Below are 26,077 nucleotides of genomic sequence, written 5' to 3'. Positions count from 1 at the left end.
TTTACATGCAACAAGATGAACCTTCCCCACCTCAGTCAATATCAGTATTTATAACAATATTTAGTGCTTTTATTAAAAGGGATGTCCTGCAGGTTCCACATCTCTGAGCCTGTGTGTGTTTTATTGTGACAGGTGTTTGCACCGTTCACCTCGGCCCCCTCACTAACGCTCAGGACTCAGGCCTCTTGCTGTTCCGTGCATCTCTCTGCTCTGCGGCACGACGCTCGACTGGATCTCAACCAGCTCAGTCACAGGGAAACTTACTTTCATACAGTCATTGAAGTTTCAGCCCAATAATCTGAAAGAAAAAGGTCAAAATGAAGCAGAAAATAGGAAGAAATGAGGAAAGCAATTCCCCTGTAATCCTCAGAGAGACAAACTGATACCAGAGTAATAATTATACTGAACACAGTTCTGTGAAACTTACTCTTGATCTGTGGAGTGTTTCTATTATGAAGTTTGTCTCTTGTATTTTGGAATTCCTGGATCCGCCCCTTTGTCCGGCTCCGCCCCGAAACTGACTCAGTTCTTTCTGGACTCATGTTTCATGCTTCCACCAGGTTTTTTTTACTCCTGCTGAAAAACAAAGAAACTGTCAGAGGCACAAACCAACTCTTTGGTGGAAGTAAGACATGTTTGTGGTTGTTTAGTTAATGAGCAGCAGATGGCAGCAGTGGACAGAGCAGAATAACTTGAAGGTGTAATATTAACCCCCAATAATAAGTACTACTACTAATAATAATAATACACTTAATTTATACAGCAGCAAAACAAAGCAATTTGAAGATCACACAGAGTACAAATACAAAAATATAACGTGTGACATTAAAAACAGGTAAGATAAAAAATTGTCAGTCAGCAGCTTGGAGGACACACACGCACACACACACACACACACCTCAGTGTGGACCCTCATTTGTATAATGCATTCCCTTGCCCCTAACCACAACCCTCCAAACTAAATGCCTAACCCTTTATCTAACCTAAACCTAATTCTAACCCTAAAACCAAGTCTTAACCCCTAAACAGTCCATTAAAGGGGGTCACAAAGGAGGACGGCCAAATGTCCTCACTCCGTAGGTTGTAGGTTCAAACTGGTCCTCACAAAGACAGCTGTATAAGAAATAGCGCGCGCGCACACGCACACACACACACACACACGCACATGCACACGAAAAATGAAGGATTATTTCTGCCTCCACGTGTTCGTCTAAACTCACACGACCTCTCACATCTGCAGTGGAACATAAGCAGATTATTTTATCAGAAGCCAGGCGCGTGTGTTTATCTGTGTGTGTGTGTGTGTGTGTGTACAGGACTGTCATCTAAGGAAGATGAACATTATTCAAATCCTTCCTCACACTGCTCGTCTTCCTCGTCTTGTTGAAGTTCAGTACAGTCTTCTGGCACCTGAGATACATATGAGAGTTAAATGTTTTACTACATGAATTGTGTAATAGCCTAGTAATGCAAAAACATGCACACAAAAAAAGTCTGAAAAACATATTAAAGGGGACATAGCATGCCCATTTTACCACAAGTTGATATGGTTCCTTGGGGTCTGAATGAAATGTCTGTAACATACTTTGGTCAAAATACCACAAGGATCATTTCAAACAGCCTTTACCCTGTATAAACAGCCTCCAGAGTGACCTGTTTTGAGTGCCTGTTCCTTTAAATGCTAATGAGCCAGCCCTCCCCTCCCCGTGATGGGGGGGGATGAGGTGGGTGGCACTGTGAGATTCAGGTGTTACACACAATACCCAGAAGTCATTCTAGTCATCACATGACGTTTCTGACTTAGAGGAACCATAACAAAACGTGCAAGTGTTTTTTTTCCAGAGTTTTTGGGTTGGTAGACATGAGCCAGATACCCACATTAACGTGTAGAAGCACCAACAAAGTGGAATTTGCATGATATGTCCCCTTTAACACAACTACAAATTCATAAAAACATCAAAAAAATGTCACAAAAATCAGTAAAAGCATCACAAAAAATGGTTTTAACAAAAACAGCACTAAAGTGTCATAAATAACATAAGAAATGTCACAAAAATGTCTAAAGGAAATGCTATAATGTTGTATTATAGTCAGTCACAAACACAATGTCACACGTCTGAAGATGAAACTCGGTCCTTAACCAGATTCATGATTCTGACACAACAATGTGAAGAAAGAGAAAAACACAAAGTTAGAAACATAGATCATTTATTCACATGCTGCTACTGTTGTTGATAAAAACAGCTGAAACTGTAACAGAGTTACAATAGTTATATCGACTCGGGGGGGTCACGGCTCCTCCTACTGTTCATTTCCACAGGTAAACAAAACCACAGGAAAGTTCAACACCCAACAGCCCTAATGAGCTCAATACTGTTACAGAGGTTTAGGGTTCGATTCCCACAGAGTGCCACAAGCACACCTCATTACATTTCTCAAGAGTTTGACAGAAGGCCGTCTGTCCCTTTTGTTCCTCGCAGCACAATCGTAACACAACAGGCGAGAAGAAGGCAAACAAAAACTACATCTGTTGTCACAGAATAAAATCTGAAGAAGAAAACAAGAGGAGAAGGAAACAGTTTGTGAACTTTAAGAAAAAGCTGCGACTTTGTTCAGTGGCAAATAAACACTGCGGTGAAAGGATCACACGATGCACACGGGCACAAATCCTCCAAACAACACACAGCAAAGTCAAAACATCAAATAAAGACATGGGAGCAACACTGTGGAGGCACTGGAAGTTTTTTTAAATTCAAATACTGACGACATGTTGCTCTGAATTTGGTTCAGTTTTAATGGAAACAAAAACATATTTTGTTAATTCAAAGCTGCATAAATACAATATTTTTTATGTTGTTGCCATTTGCATTTTTTGGATTTGATCAACAACCTTGTTTGGACATAACGTCGGCTATTATTTCACTTTTGAATCTAGATTATTGAAAGATCAAAGCCGAGATTTGAGATCTTTGTGTCCAGTTAATATTTTCCATTTTAATCACCAAAGATTTCAGTTCATCACAGATCAGTGAGTTTAGGACGGAGCTGAGAAACATGATTCAGCACTTTGGAAACAAAGGCCTTCAAAAAGATTTTAAAAAACCACCTGCTACAAATACAAGGTGTTTTTTCTTTCCTTTTTTTGAATTTTTGCTTCTCATTCAAAATAAAAATGTACAATCAATGACTCAAAACCCCAAAATCCAAAAAGTTAAGTTTCAACCACAATCTTATGAAGAAAAACAAAAAGGAAACATTCAATAAGATAAATTGTCAAACGCAGACGTTTCTTTTCCAGAGTTAAATTAAAAACAGTTGCTACATTGAGTGTTTCAGTGTCTGTGTCCCCACTGAGCAGTCGAGTCCTTGTTGTTTGTCTTCATGCTCATATTTGTGCATCGAGAGACATTAGTGAAGTTTAGGCCGTCAGTAACTTGGAAACTGTTGAATCTCAGTTTGTAAAACAAATGGAATCCGTCAGAAAATGTTCCATTCTTTAAAAAAGTTCTCCAGGATATGTTGCTTCTCCAGAACGAAAAACAAACCCAATCTACACTTTTGTTCGTTGACAACCGAAGCGAGAAGAACAACTCGGAAGCAGCTTTGTGCTTTTCTTCCGATGCTAACATCATTAAGCCTTTGTAAATAATTTACAGTACAAATATTATCCCGTTGAGCTGGTTGCTTTGTGCTCTGGTCCTCTGCTGGTCAAACATCACAAACATGAAAGAGATTCCGCTCTTTCCTCACAGCACCTTGAATCAGTGATTATGGCTCAGGCTGCACAGAGCGAGAGAAAACTGGAGTTATTTTATAAACGGTGGAGAGAAGAATTACTCTAAATGACGGAGATTCATTTCTGTACAGATGTTTGAAAATGTGCCTCGATTGAGCCACAAACACTTTGTTTGAAGTGAGGAAGACTTGGATTTTGGTTCTTTGTCACGACCTCGAACACAACGTGTGCATAACTCATTGTTTACCCAAAAAGCTCGGAGTAAAATGTTGGTAGTTTTCAGATGAGAATAAAACACACTGAGCTAACCTCCTATTTTTCACCCCTGTCCGTTTGTCGATTGGTATGTTTGTGAACAAGATTTCACAAAAACTAAAGAATGGATTTCGACAAAACTTGGTGGAAGGATCTGATGTCAGTCAGGAAAGAACCAATTAAAATCTGGTGCTGATCTGGATCAGGAGGCGGATCCAGGATGTTTTTCAGCATTTTGTTGAGCGAAATTTTTTTGGTGCAGTTTAATTTAATTTAAGGGACTGGTGGGCCTTTGCGAAGGTTTGAGCTCTACTGAGTTATACTGGAGTTAAAATGTTGGCATAGCTTCCCTCAAGAGGCCCATGAGCAAGGCATCTAGCCCCTTCATTCGGTGAACACAGCTGGTCAGGGGCCAGCAGTGGGGGATGTGGTTGTCAAGCCAACATATCCTACCTTGGCCCAACTACTAACATGGAGGAGGTGGGGGTTTTGAACTATAATGCACCCAGCCACCAGGTGGCAATCGAGACGCTTTGGCTTCACTTTTGAGGAGCTGTCATGTGAATAGAAGCTGACGTGTAGAGTTCTCAGACTGAAAACTTTACAGAACATTCTGCAGATAAAACAAACAAGTAAACGTTGCATATGTATATAATACAGTATGTAGTACAAAGTATAATAAAATGTAGAAGTACAGTATGAGTATGATTTAAATTCAGGTTTCTGTGTTGTGTGATGAGCGCTTCTTTGATATGTGATATTGTATCGTTGCATGTGTTTGTGTCAGACGGGTTAAAATCATCCGTGAATGTCGAACTGAACTCGAGCTTTGATTCTTCAAAGGCCTCAACAGGAGAATCCAGAAAAACACAGCTGCATTCAGATTTGATTGTGTTTTTGTACGATCCTAATGATACATGGTGCATACGAGCGTGAACAGTACTGAACGGACTCTCATAGGCCACTTGGTACCGAAGATGATTCATCGAGCTGCTCTGGATTTCCTCACTCTTGTTTTTCCTCTCGTGCTGAGCGGAACATATGATTTACTGACTGAATAAAAACTCAGGCTTTAGTTTGTTCCAACACAAAACGGAGACGATTTTCACCTTCATGCTGCAGATTTACGGTCGAGTCCTTCGACTCTAAATCACAATCTTCTATCTTCAGAGTGGAGATTAACAAAATGACAAATCTCAGTCATGTTATTTTCCAGCTGTGGTTACGTATCCAGAGGAGAAGAGGAAACGAGGGAGAGAGAGAGAGAGAGAGAGAGAGAGAGAGAGAGAGAGAGAGAGAGAGAGAGAGAGAGAGAGAGGTTTGCCGCAGTGCTCTAACGATCCTCTCCTCACTCTTCTCTTCTTCTTCCTGAAACTCTATCGACTCTGCCTCTTTGATTCTCCTGCAAACCTTATTGAACGAGTTCCTTATTCTAAACTCGTCCACTCCGATCGATGGAAATCTGCATGTAGGAGTCGACTTACTCATCTTAATCAAACCATGGACGATTCAAAAGCTTTTGAGAAAGTCAAAGTGCAACTAATCAAGGTGCTGCAGTAGATGAACAAGCGAGAGTAACGTGGGAATCTCCTCTTTCCTCTATGAACACCGACATGTTGGAGAAATGACAAATGAAAACCTGTGTTGAGTCATCGCATAAATTCTCCGCCATAGAATTGTGCTCTGAAACCAAGCTCAGCACGTAGAACCCTGAACTGGTGAATCCGTCGTTACCGTTAATGTAAACACATTCCTGTCGTGTACCAGTCGCCAATATGGAACACATCAAATCCAACACTGCACTTCACTGGGCCCCGAACAACACATGTGCCAAGTGTGAAGCTGATAAGATGAACGGTTCTCGAGGTATGTGAACCACCGGCAGATGGACGGATAAGATCTTTTCTCCTTTAACATTAAGTTAAGTCTATTAATCTGTTTTAGTTGAGTTTTGTGCAGGGGAACATCTTTTTGTTGACATGGCAGCTTGAGGAAAAGGTATAATATCGACCTCTGAGGAGGTGACAGAGATGATATGATGGTTTATTAATGTGAATTTTCACATGATGTCAGGACACGACGGCTCTCAACCTTCGATTTCTTGACTGAAATGTTGGAGATTTAGAAATAAATAATCCGCTGAACTTCTACATCCGAGTTGAAGTGTGTAAAAACATAAGAAGAAGGTGCCGCTGCTCTCAGGCTGTGTGGTGAAGCTGTTGTCGTGGATCCACGGCGACGAAACAGACAACCAAACTCTTCTTGAAATATAAAATCGTCTTTTCTCTCCGAGTCGCAGCTTCAAAGAAGTTCCTCCTCTGAAAGCTCAGAAAGCACTTGTGTTCATCGTCCACCTTTGTCAGAGCTGCAGTGTCTCGTCCACTAAAAGCGCTGGTGGCTGGTAGAGTCTTTAGGATCAGGGTGGTTGAGACGTGTGGACGGATGCGGGAGGGGCTGAGGACGTCTCGGACGGGGACGGAGGGGCTCAGATGCGGATCTGGTAGCCGTCGTTGAGCGTGCTGAGCTCCGGAGGTTTCCTCTCCACGGAGGCCGGCCTGAAAGACAGAAGAGTATCACACCGATCAGACAGTGAAGAAGAAGAAGAAGTAGAAGTAGAAGTAGAAGAAGAACTTCACGATGAGAACATGTCTGACACTTCATAGCCGTTTCATTTGAAAAAAGCATTCCACTTTTCAGCAGGCAGTGCAGCTAACAGTCACCGGAGGCGTTTAATCACGCTGCTAAAAGAACCCGGAGTCGTTGAGGAGTCCGTGCTCTCAGCTGTTCAAACCAGCAGCTGATTATTACTCCGTCTCTGCTGCAGCGACAACGTGTTGTTAAGTGCTCGGCTGATAACAGTGATAGCTTTTTAAGGACCACGTTGGAGTGGTTCAAAGTGGTAATGTGCTGTTCTGCTGCTTCTCTGAACTGATGAAACAACTGAAGTTTTAAAAAAGATTAAAATCACCCAGAGGCAGAAGCAAGAAGCAAATAAAGAGACTTTTTCTCAGTTCACAAAAACATTTCAACACAAAAAGAAGAAAGTCTTTTCTCTGACTCGTGTGTGTCTGTTTACCTGCAGATACAAGTTTGTGGTGACTTAAGATCAAACTCCGCAAAGACCCAACAGTCCCTTTAAATTAAATCAAAGCTTAGAGATAAACCAATAAAACAATGTCGATCATGAAATCATAATTTCAATTTCAGACAAGTTATGTTGTAAATTCTTTTTTTAAATTAAGCTAAAAGTCGAACTTTCTTATTTACAGACTTTTTTTTCCCATCAAGAAAAGGTCGAAAGCAAAAATGGAAAACTCGCAAAGAAATAAACAAAATTTATAATGAAGGTAACAAACTTTAATGACTAATGATTCAGTGAGTAATCAACACGTGTGGCAGCAGAGGGCGCTGTTGCTCAGTGACGGTACATAGTGTGGCTTTAAAGAACAAAAACTAATTTCTCTACTTTTCTGTTTTGTTTTCATGTTGTTTTCCTCTATAGTTTCCACACGTAAACTCAGAGTATTTTACATATTTTTAGAGAAACCAGAGAAATGTTTTCTTGTCTGGAAAAAACTTTTTAAATTTCCATAAGAAGAGAAACAAGGATCGGAGGCTGAGAACAACAAGTTCCTTCTTGTCGTACTCAAAATTAGTATAAGTTCCACAAAGGTGGTGAAACAGACTCAAATAAACCTTAAGAAAATATGTGTTATTGTTGTTATTATATTACAGAGGACTAGAAAATGCAGAGAAGAAATATAAATTTGATTTTAATCCTTGACAGGAAGGATTTTTTGATATTTAACGTTCAACTTTAACGTTAAATGTTTTGATGGCTGAATTGTATTCTGAGATGATTTGACATTAAATCACTGAAATGGATTAGTCCTCCTTTTTGTGTTGCTCTTTTCAAACACAAACACACATCGGAATAATGAGGCTGTGAGAGTGTCTCATAATAAAGGTCATCACAGAGTCACGTCAAACTGCAGCAATGTCAGTAATTCTGGTGCCGTGTGTGTGTGTGTGTGTGTGTGTGTGTGTGTGTGTGTGTGTGTGTGTGTGTGTGTGTGTGTGTGTGTGTGTGTGTGTGTGTGTGTGTGTGTGTGTGTGTGTGTGTGTGTGTGTGTGTGTGTGTGTGTGTGTGACTCTGCAGTGCGGCCGGGCTGCAGCTGTCGTCCAGGTCAGGTTGTGTTACACCACGCAGCTGTCAGCACACACAGACACACTCAGCATCCTGTGTGTTTGTGTCCGTTTCCGTGCTGTTGAACTATAGTGGTGAGTCACCGTGTTTCTATTGGCTGCTCAACGCTGAAGGAATTTCATCTGTTCAAATGGAGAGTTCTTACACTTTCTTATCCACAAGTCTGTTGGCAACAGATTTTACTACACAACTACACAAAGTCACTGGTGAAACGCTGGACTCACACCTGTGACAGTGGGCGTGACGATCGTCATGACGACAACGTTTCATGGCAGCTATCAATACAATGCAAAGAGACCAACACGGGAAATAAAATCCACAACCAGATCAACACCAGGTTCACCAGCTGACTCCGCCTCCTCTTTCCCATCAATGTGATTTGATTGGCTGGTGCCAATACATGAAAAATAGAGCAGCCTAATTTCTGTCGTAGGCAGTGTGAGTAAAACGACGCAACGGAACCACAATGCAGTTCATGACCTTCAATTCACAGAGTACATGGGAGCTGCGAGGTCGCATTAACTTTCTACATTTCCTAATGGAGTTTGGTTCAGTGTTCTCTTCTATTCTGCAGAAGAACTACTGGTTTACTTGCAGCATCAATGATCTGACATCCTGTGTCTCAGACAGGGAGAGAGGCACTCTGCTGCGGAGGGTTGGTGACACACACACAGACACACAACAATGACAGCGCCTGTGTCAGCTGAAAGCAACAAGGACTCGTCTGCCCGCTGATAACGCTGAGCTGTCGGCAACAAAGACACATGCGAGGTCTTCAGTGTCAGCTGTAAATTCAGATTAGGGACTATGAGGGGCTCTGCTCAGCTTCTCAAGCTTCACACACACACACAGACACAGACACACACAGACACACACACACACACACACACACACACACACACACACACACACACACACACACACACACACACACACACACACTCACACACACACACACACACACACACACACGATGGCTTGCTACCAGCGAAATGTCAGATCGACCTTTTCACTTCAAGTCTAAACTCCCCTTGACCTGCGGAGCAGAGCTGTGGGAGGACGGAGGAGGAACGAAGCACCAAACGCCGGCAGCTGTCGTTCAAACACCGGTGACCTCACTGAGGAATCTGGAGACTTGCTTTCATCTAAAAATCTTCATCAGCAGCTAAGAATTGTCTGGAAACGAGAAGACACACACATCGTCTGCTCCGTACTTACGATTTGTCTCTGCGCTGAGTGAAGCGTCGCTGGGGACTGCTCTGCCGTCGCCGTGGTGATAAGGATTTTCCCCGGCTCCGCTCTTTGATTGGTGACTGGGCGCTGGATGATTTCAGGATCTGACACAAAACGAACAACACACACATCAACAACAGTATATAAAATTGTATTTAGTGGCATTTTAAACTTAAATTAGCGTATGGACAACGAAGTAAATTAAATGTAAGAGTTTCAGCTAAATGGAATGCAGCCATCATTAATGTTTGACAAGTTAAATGTCCAACATAACAAAGAGTCAGACTCAAATCAGTGATATTCAATTAAAAGTACATAACCATCACTGACATGGTTTAATCGAGCCCAACTGACAATTTCAGTTGATTTATATAAAAACATTGGAAATGGTTCCTAAGGTGTCATTAGCAAGTTTTTGAAGCTTAATATTTTACAGTTTAACCATAAACTTTATTGCAAATAACTATAAATAAAAAGAAAACACAACGAAATATGTACAACTTGAATTAAGATGTAAACATGAATGCATATCTTTTGTGTTTATTCTGATATATAAATAAAACTTTTAATAAAGCCAAAAAAGGAACACTGATACTGATATTTCTGTGCAAGGCTAAAATATAATATAGAATATTCCATTATTATGGACCAACTGTTAAAAGTGGAAAATGTGCGATGACATGAAAACTACTGTTGTGACGCCATCTGTCAGGAACACGAGGAAAGTTTTAGTGTCAGTGAATCATTCGAGTACGGGACACGTGTTGGTTTTCCACTTCCACTCTGTCTCAAGTGCTTAAAGATAAACTGAACTTCTAAACAAGTTTCTAAAGTAAAGGAAGCTTCACCAGAAAGAACTCGACAGCCGCTGCTCTGTTCAGCTGCTGGGCGGAAAAGTGTGACTGTGATGAATCCGTCTGTGCAGAGTCATCGTGTGATTATGTGGTGATTCATTCTCTTCTCCCCGTGAACTCAACAAGCCACCGTGACAGATAAGAGGCGCGGGAAAAGATGAGCGGTGTGTGTGTGTGTGTGTGTGTGTGTGTGTGTGTGTGTGTGTGTGTGTGTGTGTGTGTGTGTGTGTGTGTGTGTGAAACAGAAATTGGAAACTATCAGCAGAACTCAGCAGTAGAAAAAAAAAACAGCAGGATAAACATGGAATTTTCCTGGACTAAGAAAAAAGTCAGGAGCTGATATTTCTGGTCATGTGGTTCTGATATGTGGGTCAGTGTGTGTGTGTGTGTGTGTGTGTGTGTGTGTGTGTGTGTGTGTGTGTGTGTGTGTGTGTGTGTGTGTGTGTGTGTGTGTGTGTGTGTGTCAGATTTCTCGTTGTTTGTTCTGTGTCGTTTTATCCTCAACCTTCTTCATGTAAATGCTATGGAAATCAAGTTTTATTATTATAACCGTTCGTCTGCACTCTGATAAACTGTCCTGTGAAACTTTATATCTGCTTCTCTGTTCCCTCATCTAGTTTACTGAGTTCTTCACATTCCAAACACACATTGAAAAGTCTATACTTGTGAGGACCCTTACTGACATTCTGCTTTGCATTCCACAGCCGCTAATGACGACCTTAACATAAACCTAATTCTACACATACACTCTCAGACAAACACAATGACCTCACTGTCCAAACATTGAATCCTCATGGAGACACACACACACACCCACACACACAGTCTATTTATAATAAATTCACATTCTCTGGGGTACAGTAGAGATTAAAATAAAGTCCGTCTGTGGGTGTTGCCTTCGTTTGCACATACACACATGTACGTGAGTGTATGATACAGTGTGTGTGCGTGTGTGTGTGTTTGTGTGTGACAGCTGCAAACTCACTGACCTACATATCTTGCTGACATGCAGTGCAGTCCATATACTGTACCAACGTCTTACACCGGCATCATACACGCAAACACACACTCAGACTTACATAGAAGTGCATGTGGAATAAAATGAAAAATCAACGCATGGAAAATAACATACAAATGAAAACTTAAGACTCATATAAAACATTTAACCTCAAACAATCCACTCCTCTGAGTCCGCCTCTCTTCGACACCCCCGTTCCTTTCCCATCATGCCCTAAATAATTCCTGACAGTTTGTATTCCAACGGAAACTACATCCATCTCTGCTCACATGGAAAAATGTCATGAAGGTGTTTCCCTTGTTCGGTTCAGACAGAAGAAAATACTCATGAGTGTACGCACTGAATCAGAGACTACACACTGAGATTAAACATGGCAACACTACGACAAACTACAAAGTCACTTAGTAGAGTTCATTCCATTCCGATTGTCCCCTAAATTCGTTGCATGATAATGTGTACAGTAGTTTTTGTGTAATCCTGATAACTAACAGACGAACCAACAAACAAACAGGAAGCTGACACAAAACACAATGTAAAAACAGTGACATGCATACACACTTCGAGAGACACTTTGGTTTGTTCAGCTATGAAATAACATGTGTTGTAGTTTGGCAGATAAATGCTCCATTAACTTCACCACTAAGAGCTGTTTTTCTTTTGTGCTCCTGTTTGGAATTACACTCTCACTGCAAGTTTTCCATTTTCACCCCCGACTGTTGAGTATTTTCTTGTTTTACCATCCTGGTTGATTCATAGTGTGGTAATGTGAGCATGTCCTACTGCTGCTTTTCTTCTCCACGCTCAAACTTCTTCACTCTCTTTACCCAAACTACTCTGAATGAAGCGATACCAGTGTTTCCCATTAACCACTTAGACTGTGGCGGCACCGCCGTGGAATCATTTGTCTGGCATCATCACGTCGTAGAGTGTATGTTTGCGTGTCACACCTTCATCCTCATGTCTCGACCGTGTTTCTCCAGCTCCTTCCTCATCTCCTGAGCTCCCAGTCTGGCGGCATTCAGGACCAAATGCTTCCATTCTATTGGCTGGAAGACGTGGGGGTCGTGAGGCACATACAGGCCGATCTTCACCTGGGACAAGCAGAGGATACGTTTAAACACACCTTTACTGATGCCATGCACACTTCTTCCCTTCCTCCCTTCCTCCCTCCTTCCTCCCCTCTTACCTTCTTCAGAGTGTGCTGGTATCTCTTGTAGGAGCTCTCAAACTCGGCCACCAGTTCCCCCAGCGTCCGGTGGGTAAGCGGTTTGTCCATCAGGTCCTGGCGGCGGCTCATGCCCAGCGATCCATAGCGACCGTTGCAGTAGACGCCCAGAACAACGTGGTGGAAGCAGTGGCCTGAAAACTGAGTCTTAAAGCTGATGGGGAAACGCTCCAGAGACGTCAGCCCGTTGGTCAGGTAGCTGGTCAGAACAACAGGGTTAAGGAAGGATCTCAAAATAACACCTTTCTTTAGCTGCAGCCTGAAATTTCATACTTTAAGACTGGATCTTTTTCATAAACTAATCTACAGCCACTTTGACTGCAGCCCCGGGGAGTGCAGTCAAAGTGGCTGTAGATTTGACTACGAATCCGAAAAAATAAAAACAAAAGCTTTAGTACAAACCTAGTGAGAGAGTATTTCTGAAGAAACGCGAGTCATGTGAAATAAGATGCAGCCTGAGACTCAGAAGCCGAATACCATGAAAATTCCACCGGATAAACAATTGGTCTCAGACCGGCAGTTTGTGAGCTTCTGCTCTGCTGCTCCTGTCTGATTCCATCTTTGTGATTTATCATTATGTTTTTCTCTGATTTACTCAGAAAAACAAAGACAAAGAAAGATACACGAGCTCCCTGGAAGCCGGGAGTCACAAAGTGTGTCAGCACATATTGAGCATATTTTGGTGCTGGTCCGAATCAAGGGGCGGATCCAGGATTTGTTTTTCACTCTCTTTAACGTTGATAAATGGGACGTTTTTTCAAAATTTCCACCATTTTCTCAGAGAGTAATTCATGGATCTTTATTTTTTAAATCTAGAACTTATGGAGCTGACAAATGAGTTCAAGGGACTGTTGGCGGAGGTATGAACTCTCCTGAGTGACATTCTACTTTCAACATTGGCTTTAGGATTTATTATTCTACTCCTTTTAAGGGCCTGGATTTTATTCATGTGTTTCATAGTCTCTGTATTTTGAGTGTGTGTGTTGTACTGTTGGGCCGCGGTGGAGGAGGTATGGGCTCTGCTGAGGGCTGTTCTGGTTTCTTACTTGGTTTGTTCACATGTTTCAGAGACTGAGCGGTTTAATGATTCAGTTTTTAACAAGTAAAACTAAAAACAGTGAATCCAAATAGTGGACGACTAAATTCTGAGCCAGCTCTCATGCTGCGGACGACACAGATTCAACACCAACACGGATCCAACCGCGGCAACACACACAGATCTGGACGTTTGCAGCCAGCAGCGAACCATCTGCTCCGTTCTGCCCGTGGAGGCCTGTCATTGGCCAGAGCGCCTGTCTGTCATCTCAGCAGCCTGAACGCCGCAGAGCTGCTGTTGTTTCATTAAATATTCACCAAGGGACATCATCACACACCACTCGGCCTCAGTATATTGTGTTATTACTGTTAATCCAGTTTCTGTTGCATTTCCTTCTTCAGAGGCGCAAAAGATAATTTACTGATTATTAAAGGAAGATTTAGTTTCACACACACACACACACACACACACACACAGACAGACAGGTTGCCTTTATCTGCTGTGGCCATAAGTCTGATGAGTATAAATACAGATTAACAACATGTCTGGATGTGAGATGCTTGATTGAAAACATCTGATCTGATCTTTGAATGTAAAGGTAACTGTGAAACCTTTATCCGTGGATATAATGCAGCGCTGACCCGTGCTCCGACTTCTCTCTACATTTCTGTCGAGATTCAAGATAAGGAAATACTGGAAAAAGCATAAAATCTTCTTTATGCACGGTGTCTTTTTACCAAGAGTCACACTTTCCTCTTCTTTATCATGAGCAAACTGCCGGCTCTGAATTTCTTCAGCAGCAGCAGTGGGAGGAAATGATGTTGAGAAGTGGCCAAAAGTCAGATCCACAATGGTTGACGCGTTTTGCTGCCCCTAGGATTCTTTATATTTCCCCTACACACTGACACTCTGTACCATTTCCTATCCTTATTTTGAAATGTTCTTCAGACATTAGTGAGTACTAGAACCAGGTCGATATAGATCTTTGCCGATTACAGTGAGTAAAAACATCGGATTCAGCCAATACTATACATCAATACAAATTAAATGGCAATGACTCCTAAAATGCCCTGTTGGGCCAACAGTCCTCTTAGATCCAATCAAGCTGCTCCGCACACTCGTTAACATCACTCCCCTGAACACGCAGGATTTTTTTCATCGAGATTCATGAATTATTCCCTGAGACAAAAATAAACAAATATCGAGAACTTTTTTACGAAAAATTTGACAAAAATTTTGCATTGTTTATTCTGTAAACAAAAGGCTAGTTTTACCTGATTGTTTGGGCCAAATCAGTCGGGCTCTCGACAGAACTCTGATTATTATTCTACTCAAGGCTGCTTTGTACTCAGGCCTTCTTCTTATTCTACAAACCACTGGTGATGTTAATACTGTGAGACTCTGAGTCAAACCCACACAGAGAGCTGGTGTCTCTCCAGATAAACCCTAAATATCCTGGAGAGAATTCCGAGCAGGAGAGGAAGGACAGACTGAAGCCGGACAAACAGACAGGAGCGCTCCGACCGCCACAGGCTACAACAACAGATCCTATTCATCCCTCTCTGCCCTTTGCTTTTCTGTGCTTAATTCCTTTTCTGTTTGTCTCGTCTTCTTCTACCGGCTATCTCACGACGTATGACGAAGAAGAAACACACCCAGTTAGTCAGTTTTTACCTTCCACTGGTCACTTGTAAAGAAATTCGAACAAGTTCACCCTCACTCTAGTGGAGAGTTAAGGACAGAAGATGGTTGCACTTTTCTGAAAATGGGATATAAAATGTGATTAATTGATTGAACATCAGATCACGTAAACAAATAATGAACCTGAATATTAGCATAATATATCTACTTTGAGGAAGAGTCCCTCCGTGCTTTACAAATACCAGTTTACCAGTATAAACTGTTCAATCAAATAATTTTAGAATTGCTCTCTGGGGACAAATAAAGTTGTTTTGAATTGAAATAAATCTAAATGCATGATTAACAGCCAAGTACAATAAGAACTGTAAAAAAATATGTAAAGTGGATAAACATATGGACGATTTGGTGCCTTGATCATTGGACAAATGGGGTTTGTCTTGATATGGGGGGGGTGATGGGTATTCAGCTGCAACAAGACACTTAACCTCTAGGTGTCACTAAGTTCTACACACTGAACCTTTAAGATTCAAAAAGAAAATGTATTGTCATTTCAAAACATGAGGTACTGAGGTCCCGATAGGCAGCAAAGAATCTACAACATTAAATGCTAGTGGCCGAAGTCACATATTGTACGTTTAAGTGTAGATTAAAGAGATTCTGTTGTAAATTAATTTTTCAAGTCTACTAAAATAAGAGGTGTAACTTTTCACGGTATTTGTATTTAATGGAATGTGTTTGTACAGACTGAGCACACAGCAGACAAGGGTGTGTCCTCTGCCTTTGTTAAGATCAAGACGTTGGCGTGCCACCTGTATGTCAGGTAAGGCCTCATAGCTCAGTGGTTAGAGCACTGGTCTTGTAAACCAGGGGTCGTGAGTTCAATTCTCACTGGGGCCTGGTGCCTTTTGGGGTGAGTGACCTCAGGTCAAAGGTGACACTGATCCAACTCACTCTTTATCTGACAGGGCTCAGTCAGTGTGATGTCGTCCAAAGGTCATAGAGCAACGTTTTGCCTCCGTCTTTCACCTTGAATTTATTTTTCAGTCCAGCTCTTGCCACCGTCACTCCTTCCCCCCCCCCGTAGGCTAAAGTCAGTCTCAATTAAAGTCAGTGTCAGCTGCCACCCTGACGGCCCGGGAGCAAAGCCACAGTGAAACTAGCACATGTGAAACTGGACCATCCATTCAGAGAGGACACGAACAAATCGATTCTGTTCATCTGCTAAATCCTGCAAAAAACTGTTTTACACCACATAACATACATCAGCAGCTTTATCCTATAAGGTGTCGGATTTACATCTGAACACATTAGTATCCTGTTAATAGAAATTGCCTTAGCGATGCACTGAGGATCTGACCTGCGACTTGGGGAAGTATCTGCTTCAATATGAGGAGTCAATACTGAGAAATCTCATGTATGAATTCATAAGTCAGTATAAGGGCGACATACTGCTGCTTTAAAAATTCAAGCTGTGCCGGATGATACTAAGCCGGTGAGCGTGTGTGTGTGTATGTATGTATGTATGGTTGGGGGTTAAACTCTGAAGTGGGCTTGTTGCCAGGCAACGAGGTTCAGTAAGAGCTGGAAAGGGTGGCGGTGGTGGTGGTGGTGGGGGGGGCATTAAGACATTAGAGCAACGTGTCTCATTGATTTCACACAGAGATAATAAGAATAACCTTTTGGCCCACTGTGAGTGTGAGTGTGTGTGTGTGTGTGTGAGAGTGTGAGTGTGAGTGAGAGTGTGAGTGTGTGTGTGTGTGTGTGTGTGTGTGAGTGTTTGTGTGTGAAAGGATACATTCCCAGGATAACGGCTTCAAGGCATTTGATTGGCAGAGACTCCCTGATCATCTCTCTTGCTGTCTCCATTAACCTGGAGGAGGGAGGAAGATGAAGGACGAGGGAGAGGATGAAGAAGAGGACACAGAAATACAATTTTACAATTTTAATTAATTAATGTAAATTCATTTTAAAATTCCTGGAGAAACTACAGTTAAATCAGGGTTTACACAAAATAAAACTCCAACCACAAGAGTTTCGATGTCTTGGTTTTGTTTTATTGTTATTATTATAAAGTAAAGGCATCAGTCTGTGGTTAAGCAGACTGAGGTGTTTGCACTATCATTCTGATAATTGGCTTGTTGAGTTAATCTTGTTAAAATGAAATGATTAAATAATCAAACACTTACCCGCACAGTGGACGGCTCTTCTTGATTTCAAAGAACTGTGTTCCTGTATGGTTGTATCTGACAGAAATGATAAGGATGAATATTTGGAGTAGGGGTATCATTGTCAGAGTATCGTTGTTTGGAGAGATAGAGAGGGTCATCACTTTATCAGAGGGATGTTGGTTTGATCCCCGGCTCCTCCGGGCCTTGAGCAGGACAGAGCACCCCAAATTACCAGTATTACCAGAAAGCCCAGTCTTTCACAAGTCCCTATTGACACAGTGTTCCTGAAGTTAACGTCATGCTGATGCCTTTAAAAGTCTTTAGAAACGTCAAATATGACCAGACACACAGAACTAACTTCACCCGACTGGTGTAGCTCTCACCATGACATCCGTGTGCTGTCATGTTGGGACACTTGTGTGTGTTAAAGGATACTGCAGGGCCTTCATGTAGTTCTGGACGGCCACCAGCCAGTCTGGGACCGACATGGACGGTTTGAAGGTCGGGACTGAAGGAACAGGATGCTGAGAAAGAGAAAGAGAAATAGAGTTAAACTCGCCGTGTTGTTGAGATACAGAAACGTGTTTTGTAAGGTCTCAGTGACCTTTGACCACCATAATCTGATCATTTTTGTCTCGCAGTTTTCTTGTTAGGATTGAAAAACCTCTGATTATTTATATTTAGATAATATAATTTAATATAATAACAGCACAATAGTACAATTATTTCTGCTACTTTCACCACAGTGGCCACTGGTGCTAGTTGTGGTAGCAGCTGAATGAATAGCATTCTGTGCTAAAAACAAACACACCTAATATATCTGTCTGTAGCAGACAGCTGACAGTGAGTAGCTCCAGGAAAAAACGAATCAAACAGATGAATGACACAAGTCAGACGAGGTCTCTAACCCCAGAAAGTTGAGGTAATATGGTCCCACCTCAGAGCACCGGACCTACAGACACCCTCACGGTGAGAAGAGGTTTGTCGCACTGGAAACCACGAGAGTGTTTCTGCAGCTGTTTCAACTCAACACGGAGCATTTCAGGGAGGAAACCAGGATCAGAGATGTGGCTTCATGAACGACGTGACCACACCAGCAGAGAGAGTCAGACTCAAACACAAACCGACACTTCCTCTGACACAGGTCGCCTCTGCTGTGAGCCTGTGGCCGTGCAGGAAGGGTGAAACACAGCCCTGTCATTTCCTCTGGGTCTCTGCTTGTTTAGGAGGAAGTCAACAGGACAACATGGAGAGGAAGCCCTGGTCTTTTTTTAGTTTTGTTGAGGTTCTAATGTAAAACTGTGGCACATGTGATCTACTAAGATTTACTTATTTCAATGATCCAGCACAATGGTTTTCTTTTCACATAAGAACACACATATTGGTGTACGCACATCAGACATTCATCAGGTTACACAGTCAACTAGAATCGAAAAATGTTTCATATCAAGATCCATGCATTATTACATGCAAGGAGGTTATGTTTTAACCCCAGTCCTTTGTTTTTTGGTGTGTTTGATTGTAAACAGGATTAAGCAGAGACCACTGGACGGATTACCACGAAACTTGGTGGAAGGATGTGGTCAGAAAAGAACCCATTAAATTCTGCGCAGATCCAGATGAGGAGATGGATCCAGGATTTGTTTTTATCACTTTCATTCGACATTTTCACTGATTTCTCAGAGAATAATTCCTGGATTTTAGTGAGAATAATCACACACTGATATCTAGTAGTGTGTGTGTGTAATTTGGTGCAGCTTGAATTTAAAAAGGGACTGTTGGGCGTTGGGTGAGGTATGAGCTTGACTGACTGACATTTTTCGTTCCTGAAGAAAAGCTGTGTCTTGCAATGATAAAGACAAACCCTGGTCTGTCCCTTTGTCGAAATTTGATGGGTACTTCCCTGATTCCTTGTCTCATCCTTCCCCCAACGTTTGTGCTAATCTATTCATTAGATTTTGCGTAATCCTGCTGATAAACAGGCAAACGGACAGGGGTGAAAACTGCACCTCCTTAGTGGTAATAAACCAGTATTTACCACTGATGTAATGCAAACAGGAGGTCAGTCTTCAAACCAGACAACCAATGAAATAATCACCCAGCTGGTCGACCTTCAACCAGTCAACAGTCATACTGCCATATAATCTCTGATGTAGTGAAATCCCCATTAAGGTTTAATACACTGGCTGCATCAGCTGGCACACACACACACACACACACACACACACACACACACACACACGCTGCTTTCTGCTGGGTCAGGCAGTGAGATGTGTGGTGATCCCTCACTTTTATCCTCTTCTCTCTAACGTCAGTTAGATCCGTCATCTTTCTGCTGCCGTGTCCACACTCAGAGCAGAACGTCCATGCAAAAGAAGCTACATTTTAAACTTTCACTACGAGTGGTTCAGTCTGTCATCTGACCTTGAGCAAGGCACTTAACAGTCTGCAGTTGAGTTTTACAAATGAATGAGGACGGCCTGGGCCAATGCATTATTTTTATAAAAGGCTTTTATATAAGCTGCTGCATTTTGGCTGCTGCCAACCACTCTGATGTCAGCACCGTTCTGAGAGACCAAACGCGAGTCTGTCTCAGCTGTCAATCATGACACGAACTAAAAGACTTAACACCTGTGCAAACTTTGAGTGAACTGACAGACGAGTCAGCGTCCTGTATCACAGCTTTCGTCACCCAGGAAACACAGGCGCTTAAACGCCAAACATAAACATGTAACCAAGGAGATCAGTCTCTATATCTAATAGTATCATATTGTATTGTGTTGTATTCACCGAAGCAGAATCAATGACAACTGATCTGTCTCCACCTTGTCCAGAGCTGGGAGTGCATCTCTTCATTGTCCCAGTTTAAATCTACTTCTACCTCCCTTCCTGTTTTACCCCTTTCCTTCATCCCTTCATCTTCTGCCATCACTTCTTTCCCTTTACGGGGAGTTTTGTTCTCCCCTTCCCTTCGCTTCTCTCTCTGTCTCCGTCCTTTCTGCTGTCGATAACTAAGCACCCGGCAGCAGAGAGAAGAAACAGCGGTGCACAGGCCAGAGGAAGGGAAGCATGAGAGAGCGGGAACAGAGGGATTTCTCACAGTGTCGGTTATGACCTTCCTGAGTTTTGAATTGTTCAGAAGGGAAATGGGGGATGGGCAGTAGAAAGTGGTTTGAACAGAAACAACATCATCAGGCTGAAAGAGAACATGAGTAAAATAAGTTTGAAAAACAGAACAAGCTATTTACAAGAAGGAAGAAAAATGACGTCACCTTCATAGAGCAGGAGATTTTCACTTTAAGGGAACACTGTTGCAAGCAACTGTAAAAACTAACTTCCCCTGTATTTTCTGGGAACAGTAGCAACAGCAAAATGTAAAAGTAACCAACTAGACAGTAGAAAACACAAGTATATTCACGGCTCTACTTCATTGTAAAAACACATTTACAAGAAGTACTGACAAACTGAAGTATCTGAAGACACAAGAAGAACAGAAGTGGATTTAACTCAGGAGCCACATGTCTTTTAGAATCATTACACTGGCAGGTGTGAGATACAGATATCAGTGACCTCCGTTACCTTTAAAGCACTTTTGCTCTGTGTGCATTAAAAATGGAAACAACCAGGCGAGAGCAAGATGGAGGAGGGGGAGAAACAGATCGTATTTCCTGCTGTCATGATATCTTTAGAGCGGGGCATCCCGGGGAACGCCTGTCTATCTCTGAGTGTGTGTGGGGAGAGAGAGAGTCAGTCAGACAGTATTTATAAGATACATGAGTACTTATACTACTTTAGTACGACTTCACTGTGGCTTGTATCTACTGCGGGATTACAGTCATAACACTAAAGGACACCTTCTTGAAGATTATGGCTGTAGTCTGTAAATCACATCTGTCTGAACTAATCTATGTTGGCAAACGTCCACAAGCTTCATCGACTGATCCAAAACAAGACATTTGTATCCTGAGCTTCCTCCAGACAAAGACAAGTACAAATACATGTGAACTTCAGCAGTTGTGGCCTAATCTGCACCCTCACCACAAAAATAACACAATATCGAACTCTTCCTGTTACGTTCTCCTGACTGTAGGTCGCTGAGCTTGTTGCTTTATTTCAGTTTAATCGCTTAATGCAGTCCAAAATAAAATCCTTTCGTCACAGCTTGAACAGAGACATTTTACTCCAGAACAATGGGGCCACAATGGATTATGGAAATGACGGGACATTATCTATTGTTAGATTTAGGTCCTGCTCCTGTCCAGTGAACCCACATGGAGTTAAACATCCAGCTCAGGACACATTCATTAAAGTGTAAACAATTTCAAAAATAGAGATTAGAGAGTATGGAGTAGAGAGAGATTTCAAGAATAAAGTCAAATATGACGAGAAGAAATTGCCATTCTGGTGAGCTTCTTGAGGTCTTGCTGCTTATTTCCTAAAAAAGTGTTTTTTCTTTCTTCTCATAATATTTTGACTTTTTTCTCATTAAATTAAAAATTTCTTTTTAAATTATGACTTTATATAATGACTTTTCTCGTATTATTTATTCTTGTAATATTATTTTATTCTCAAAAACTCCATTCTAGAGATGACCAGTCCATATCTTGTATTAAAAGATGTATTTTGTCTGGGTCTTCTTAGAGATCTCTGCTCAGAAGAGTCCTTCAGGTGTAGTACAGGTGGTTACAGGAGATTATCCACAACCCTGATTTTATTAGAGGGATTATTTGGCCCCTGTGCCAAGTCTCCCTTTCTGTTAATGAGGGCACGGAGAGTGGCAACATAGTCACTGACGATATCACTGACCTACACCGTGCAAAATGCTACTGGGGGTTCCACATATTGCCCTTTGAAAGCAACATATACGACACACAGTATGTGTACCGTCCAACATGTATCCCATAGTAATCTGTGGTGTAGAGCTCTTCTCCCCATTGGTCTCACATTAAATTTATAATCACTTAATGCTGATCAGTTCATTCAAGTCAATTTAACATTTCTTAATAACAAAGGTGTTGCTCTTTTCTCCTCCTTCATACTCTAAAGGCATTGGTCATATGGATCAGTCTAACAGCTGTGGCTACCACCTGCTTATACACACACACACACACACACACACACACACACACACACACACACACACCACACACAACCGCACAACAACACTGCATGATGAACCAACAGACACCTACACGCAGATAGCTTGTTTACAACAGTGTCCTAGCAAAGCATTTCCAAGTAGCTGCATTTAATACCATTCACACAATGCTGGAACAAAATTCTTTAATTTTTTCCAGTCACCTATTCACACACAATTTGGGGTTCAGTATCCAAGAACACTTTGAAATGAAGAGATCAAACCACGAACCCTGTGGCTAGTGGATGACCCGCTCTACCCCCTGAGCCACACCGACACAAAAAAGTAAATTGGAAAATAAACACACAATTTACCGAACTGTGAAATAGAGATTTGGTGTCTTTATAAATTTGTATGCATTAGTTTGTCAGCAAGTAAAAATATAAAAAGCATATAACGATGATTTCCTGAAATTACAATTTTTTTTGCTGCTGCGTAGGACTCTGTATTTTCTCTTCATATTTACAACTTCACGGTCCCAAAATTGGCTGATATAAATTTCATAGAGTGACACACTGTCTCTCACTTAAAATGGTTCCAAGTGGCTCCACAGTTACAGTTGGCTGTAACTTTACTGTGATACTCTTAAGCTGCTGAAATGCTCAATGTGAAACCATCATGACACGTAGCCAAAGGCTTCGAAAAACAATACTGACAGACGGCTCATGTGTGCACACTCTGTATGTGTAGTTTTAGTTGTTGGTGTGTTTGTGTGCACATGTCCTCCTGTCGTCCCTTCTGTCCAGGACAACAGCGTGGGATCTTGGCACCGATGAACAACTGGGTCACTAATGACCACATGGCCAATTAGCAGAGCTAAACAAGAACCAGATTCCCTCGTACCCGGCCTGAAACACAACGAACGTCCACCCAAATCCCTGACGAGAAAACTATGAGGAGAATCTGGGCCGAGGGGCCAGAGCAGCAGCAGACAAAGATGTGTATCATGTGTGGGGTTACTGTTTCTTTCAACGTGTCTTTTCAGCATAAAGAATGCTGCTCAAAAAGAAAATGACCAAAGCAAAGACGTTAATTGTTTGAGACAGAGGCTGAAAAGAGGAGCTGCAGCAACGGACAGTCTGAGGACAGTGATGTGTTTTCTGAACATTAGAGCATGAAAACTTTTGCAAAGCTAGTTACGGTAAATGACAGAAAGAACATTGTTGCATTGAGATTTCAGACAAGGCAGAAGAGGTCAGGACGAGAACAGCACAACCCCGGAGCTGTCATAAGAAACAACATACTTCAACATACCCATGAGAAGATCCAGTGTGGAGAATTACATGATACTACTGAATGATAAAACACAGCTAGCTTACCCTGGGAAGGTATGCAGCATTTTGTATCCTGTCCACCATCTCCTGACCCTCAGGGTGCACAGCAGCCACATGGGACCACATCCTCTCCCAGGTGATGCTTTCGATGGGGAAACCAGTCCGGTTGACATAGAAAAGAACTCCTCCATCCTTCTCCTCTTCCTCCCCAGGGGACCGGGAACTATTATTTGGGGGAGAGGCGGAGGATTCCTCCTGGGTGCTGCAGCGGAGGAGGCAGTGCGAGCTTGTGCTCTTTGATCGGCCGTGCCTGTTCCATTTGGCCGAGGAAGTGCCGGCCCGGCTTGGGGAGTTGGGTCCTGTCATTGATCCCAGGAGAGCTAGGAGGAGGAGGAGGAGGAGGAGGGAAAGTCAGGGCAGGGAATCCTCCTCCAGCTACGAGAGCTTCGCCTCGTTTGTCGGTGACGGACAGTTCATTTTGATCTTCAAGGGCAAATCTATGATAAAAAACAAAACCTTCATCCTTAGCAGCACATTTTGTGAAACAGCAAATCAGGTGATCAGCAAAAATCTAAATATACCTCTTAAAGCAAGGTTTCCAGTATGGGTACATATCTGTAGTGCAAGGGAGCAATTCTAAACAACTATTCCATGAAGATACAATTATGTATTGATGAAGCTACTTATTTAGCCAAGTCTGTACACTCAAAAAGGATCTGTGCCTTTCCTTCTTTGGAAGATAATTATATCACTATAGGACAGTATGAAGCCTCAACTATAGACATATACACAAAATATGTAGTTCAGGTATATATTGTATTTATAGTATACAAAATAAAAGGTATTTTGCAGAGCTCACAAGTGAGTTTGTTACCACAGACACCAACTTTATATTGATATGTGATTTTTCATTCTAGTGCACTCAGTGAAATATGCAGACAGTCTAAGTCCTGGTGCTAAATACCCATATTAGGGCTGGGCAACATCATTATATCAATAATTATCCCAGACTTTAAACTTAACAGAAATATTAATGTGACAGTCATGATAATATTGTTATCGACTGAAATAATAATTTATGCCTTGATATAATTGTTTACCATATCTTCTTCTTTGATATCGATACTTAAATCAACAGCGTCAAAGATAATGCTAGTTTCTTATTATATATACTCTTATAATAGAAATGATAATGTCAAATTGATCATGATAATTATGGATATAGATGGATATAGATGGAAATTATCATTTTTACCAGCGCTGGTCCCTTTAAACTAAATCAACAGTGCCAAAGATTAAGCTAGTTTCCTATTATGTACATCAAAGGCAACCTGTATAAAATAAAAGGCATTTTGCAGAACCAACACGTCATGAAACCTCTCAGGTGAGCGTGTGACCACAGGCACCACCTTCGTATCGATATCAGATTTTTCCTTATTGCTGGAATATGTCGAATATAACCGATATTATCGTTAACCGTACCGTGTTTTATACCGGGGCTCCGATGTCACGGTAACAGCGGTCGCTCCGGTTTAACGGGCGTTCGACCCAAAGACCGCGCGAGGAGACGAGTCAGGTTCCATTCATGACGAGGCGCCGTTGTCCCCCTCCGGCTGGGAAGTCTTGTTTTGGTCCGAGCCTTCGTAACTTCACCTCTTCTTCTTCTCTGCGTCAAGTTGGCGGGAGTTAACAGCCGCTCACAGCGGAAACACAGACGGCTACACTTCAGAATAAAGGCATCGTGTTTGTCAGGGTTGCGTATTTACAAGGTTAGCACATGCGGCAAACTCATGACCGCGTCACGTCTTTGTTTGTGGGGGATTCAGATGCATTTTCACGGAAACATCAACTATTAGAATCCAGTTCCCGGTGGAGTTTTTTTTAATGTTTGAAAATCCAACCCGGAAGTGCTGCTGGTTTTCTTTTGCTAGCTTGCTAACTGTGCTATCTCCGGGGCCGTTACCTCCCACCGGTCCAGGCCGGGGATAGGAGCTCCGCGGCGGTCAGCACCGTGTCCGGCGCCTCGGTGTCAGCTTCGGCTTCCGTTCCCGAGTCTCTGTCCCATGGAGGAATCACAGGACGAGTCTCTCCATGGAGGAATCACCGGGACGGGTCGCTCCCTGCCGCCGCCTCCTGCGTCTCTCTCCGCGGCCTCTGTCCCCAGCAGCGCTCGCCAACGTTCCGCGGCTTCCCATTGGTCCAGACGACAAAGAGGGGCGGGCCGGAGAGCAGGCGCTACCATATTTGGAAGTGTCGGCGCGCTCTGATTGGTTCGCTGCGATGGACGAGGGCG

General features: G+C 42.3%; 2 protein-coding genes and 1 non-coding gene across 5 annotated transcripts in view; 1 reads left to right on the top strand and 2 right to left on the bottom strand.

Annotated features, from left to right (window-relative positions):
• The window catches only part of LOC124851042, a 52,340-nt gene that overhangs the window by 21,773 nt on the left and 4,490 nt on the right, over window positions 1-26,077 (bottom strand). The gene's annotated exons all lie outside the window — the stretch shown is intronic.
• On the bottom strand, window positions 5,986-25,988 carry vash2 (vasohibin 2). 3 transcript variants are annotated; one of them, XM_047338214.1, is made up of 10 exons: window positions 25,748-25,988; window positions 25,267-25,450; window positions 23,830-24,281; window positions 17,809-17,897; window positions 17,392-17,448; window positions 17,001-17,075; window positions 12,490-12,727; window positions 12,251-12,394; window positions 9,417-9,535; window positions 5,986-6,546 (listed from the first exon to the last, which is right to left on the bottom strand). In XM_047338214.1, exons 3-10 carry the CDS (start codon window positions 24,148-24,150, stop codon window positions 6,477-6,479), a joined length of 1,113 nt encoding a protein of 370 aa, XP_047194170.1. In that variant the 5' UTR covers window positions 24,151-24,281; window positions 25,267-25,450; window positions 25,748-25,988; the 3' UTR covers window positions 5,986-6,476. The 3 variants fall into 3 exon arrangements, with proteins under 3 accessions (XP_047194170.1, XP_047194171.1, XP_047194172.1); XM_047338215.1 differs by having other exon boundaries at window positions 25,267-25,445; XM_047338216.1 differs by lacking the exon at window positions 25,267-25,450.
• Window positions 16,030-16,102, top strand: trnat-ugu. Its single transcript has one exon. It is a non-coding gene; the product is annotated as a tRNA-Thr (tRNA).

Source organism: Hippoglossus stenolepis, chromosome 20 (assembly GCF_022539355.2).
Source record: "Hippoglossus stenolepis isolate QCI-W04-F060 chromosome 20, HSTE1.2, whole genome shotgun sequence".
Lineage (NCBI taxonomy): Eukaryota > Metazoa > Chordata > Actinopteri > Pleuronectiformes > Pleuronectidae > Hippoglossus > Hippoglossus stenolepis.
This window is presented reverse-complemented; position numbering and strand designations above follow the sequence as displayed.

Bases quoted from the DNA above. Each gene is read 5' to 3' on its own strand.
- vash2 (XM_047338214.1), bottom strand. From the start codon at position 24,150: ATGACAGGACCCAACTCCCCAAGCCGGGCCGGCACTTCCTCGGCCAAA. The intron at 12,728-17,000 runs GTATCCTTTCAC...TGTTCTGACCAG, and splicing joins GAAGCCGTTATCCTGGGAAT to CTACCTGACCAACGGGCTGA. The intron at 9,536-12,250 runs GTGTGACACGCA...GTTTTGTGTCAG, and splicing joins GTCGAGACATGAGGATGAAG to ATCCTGAAATCATCCAGCGC.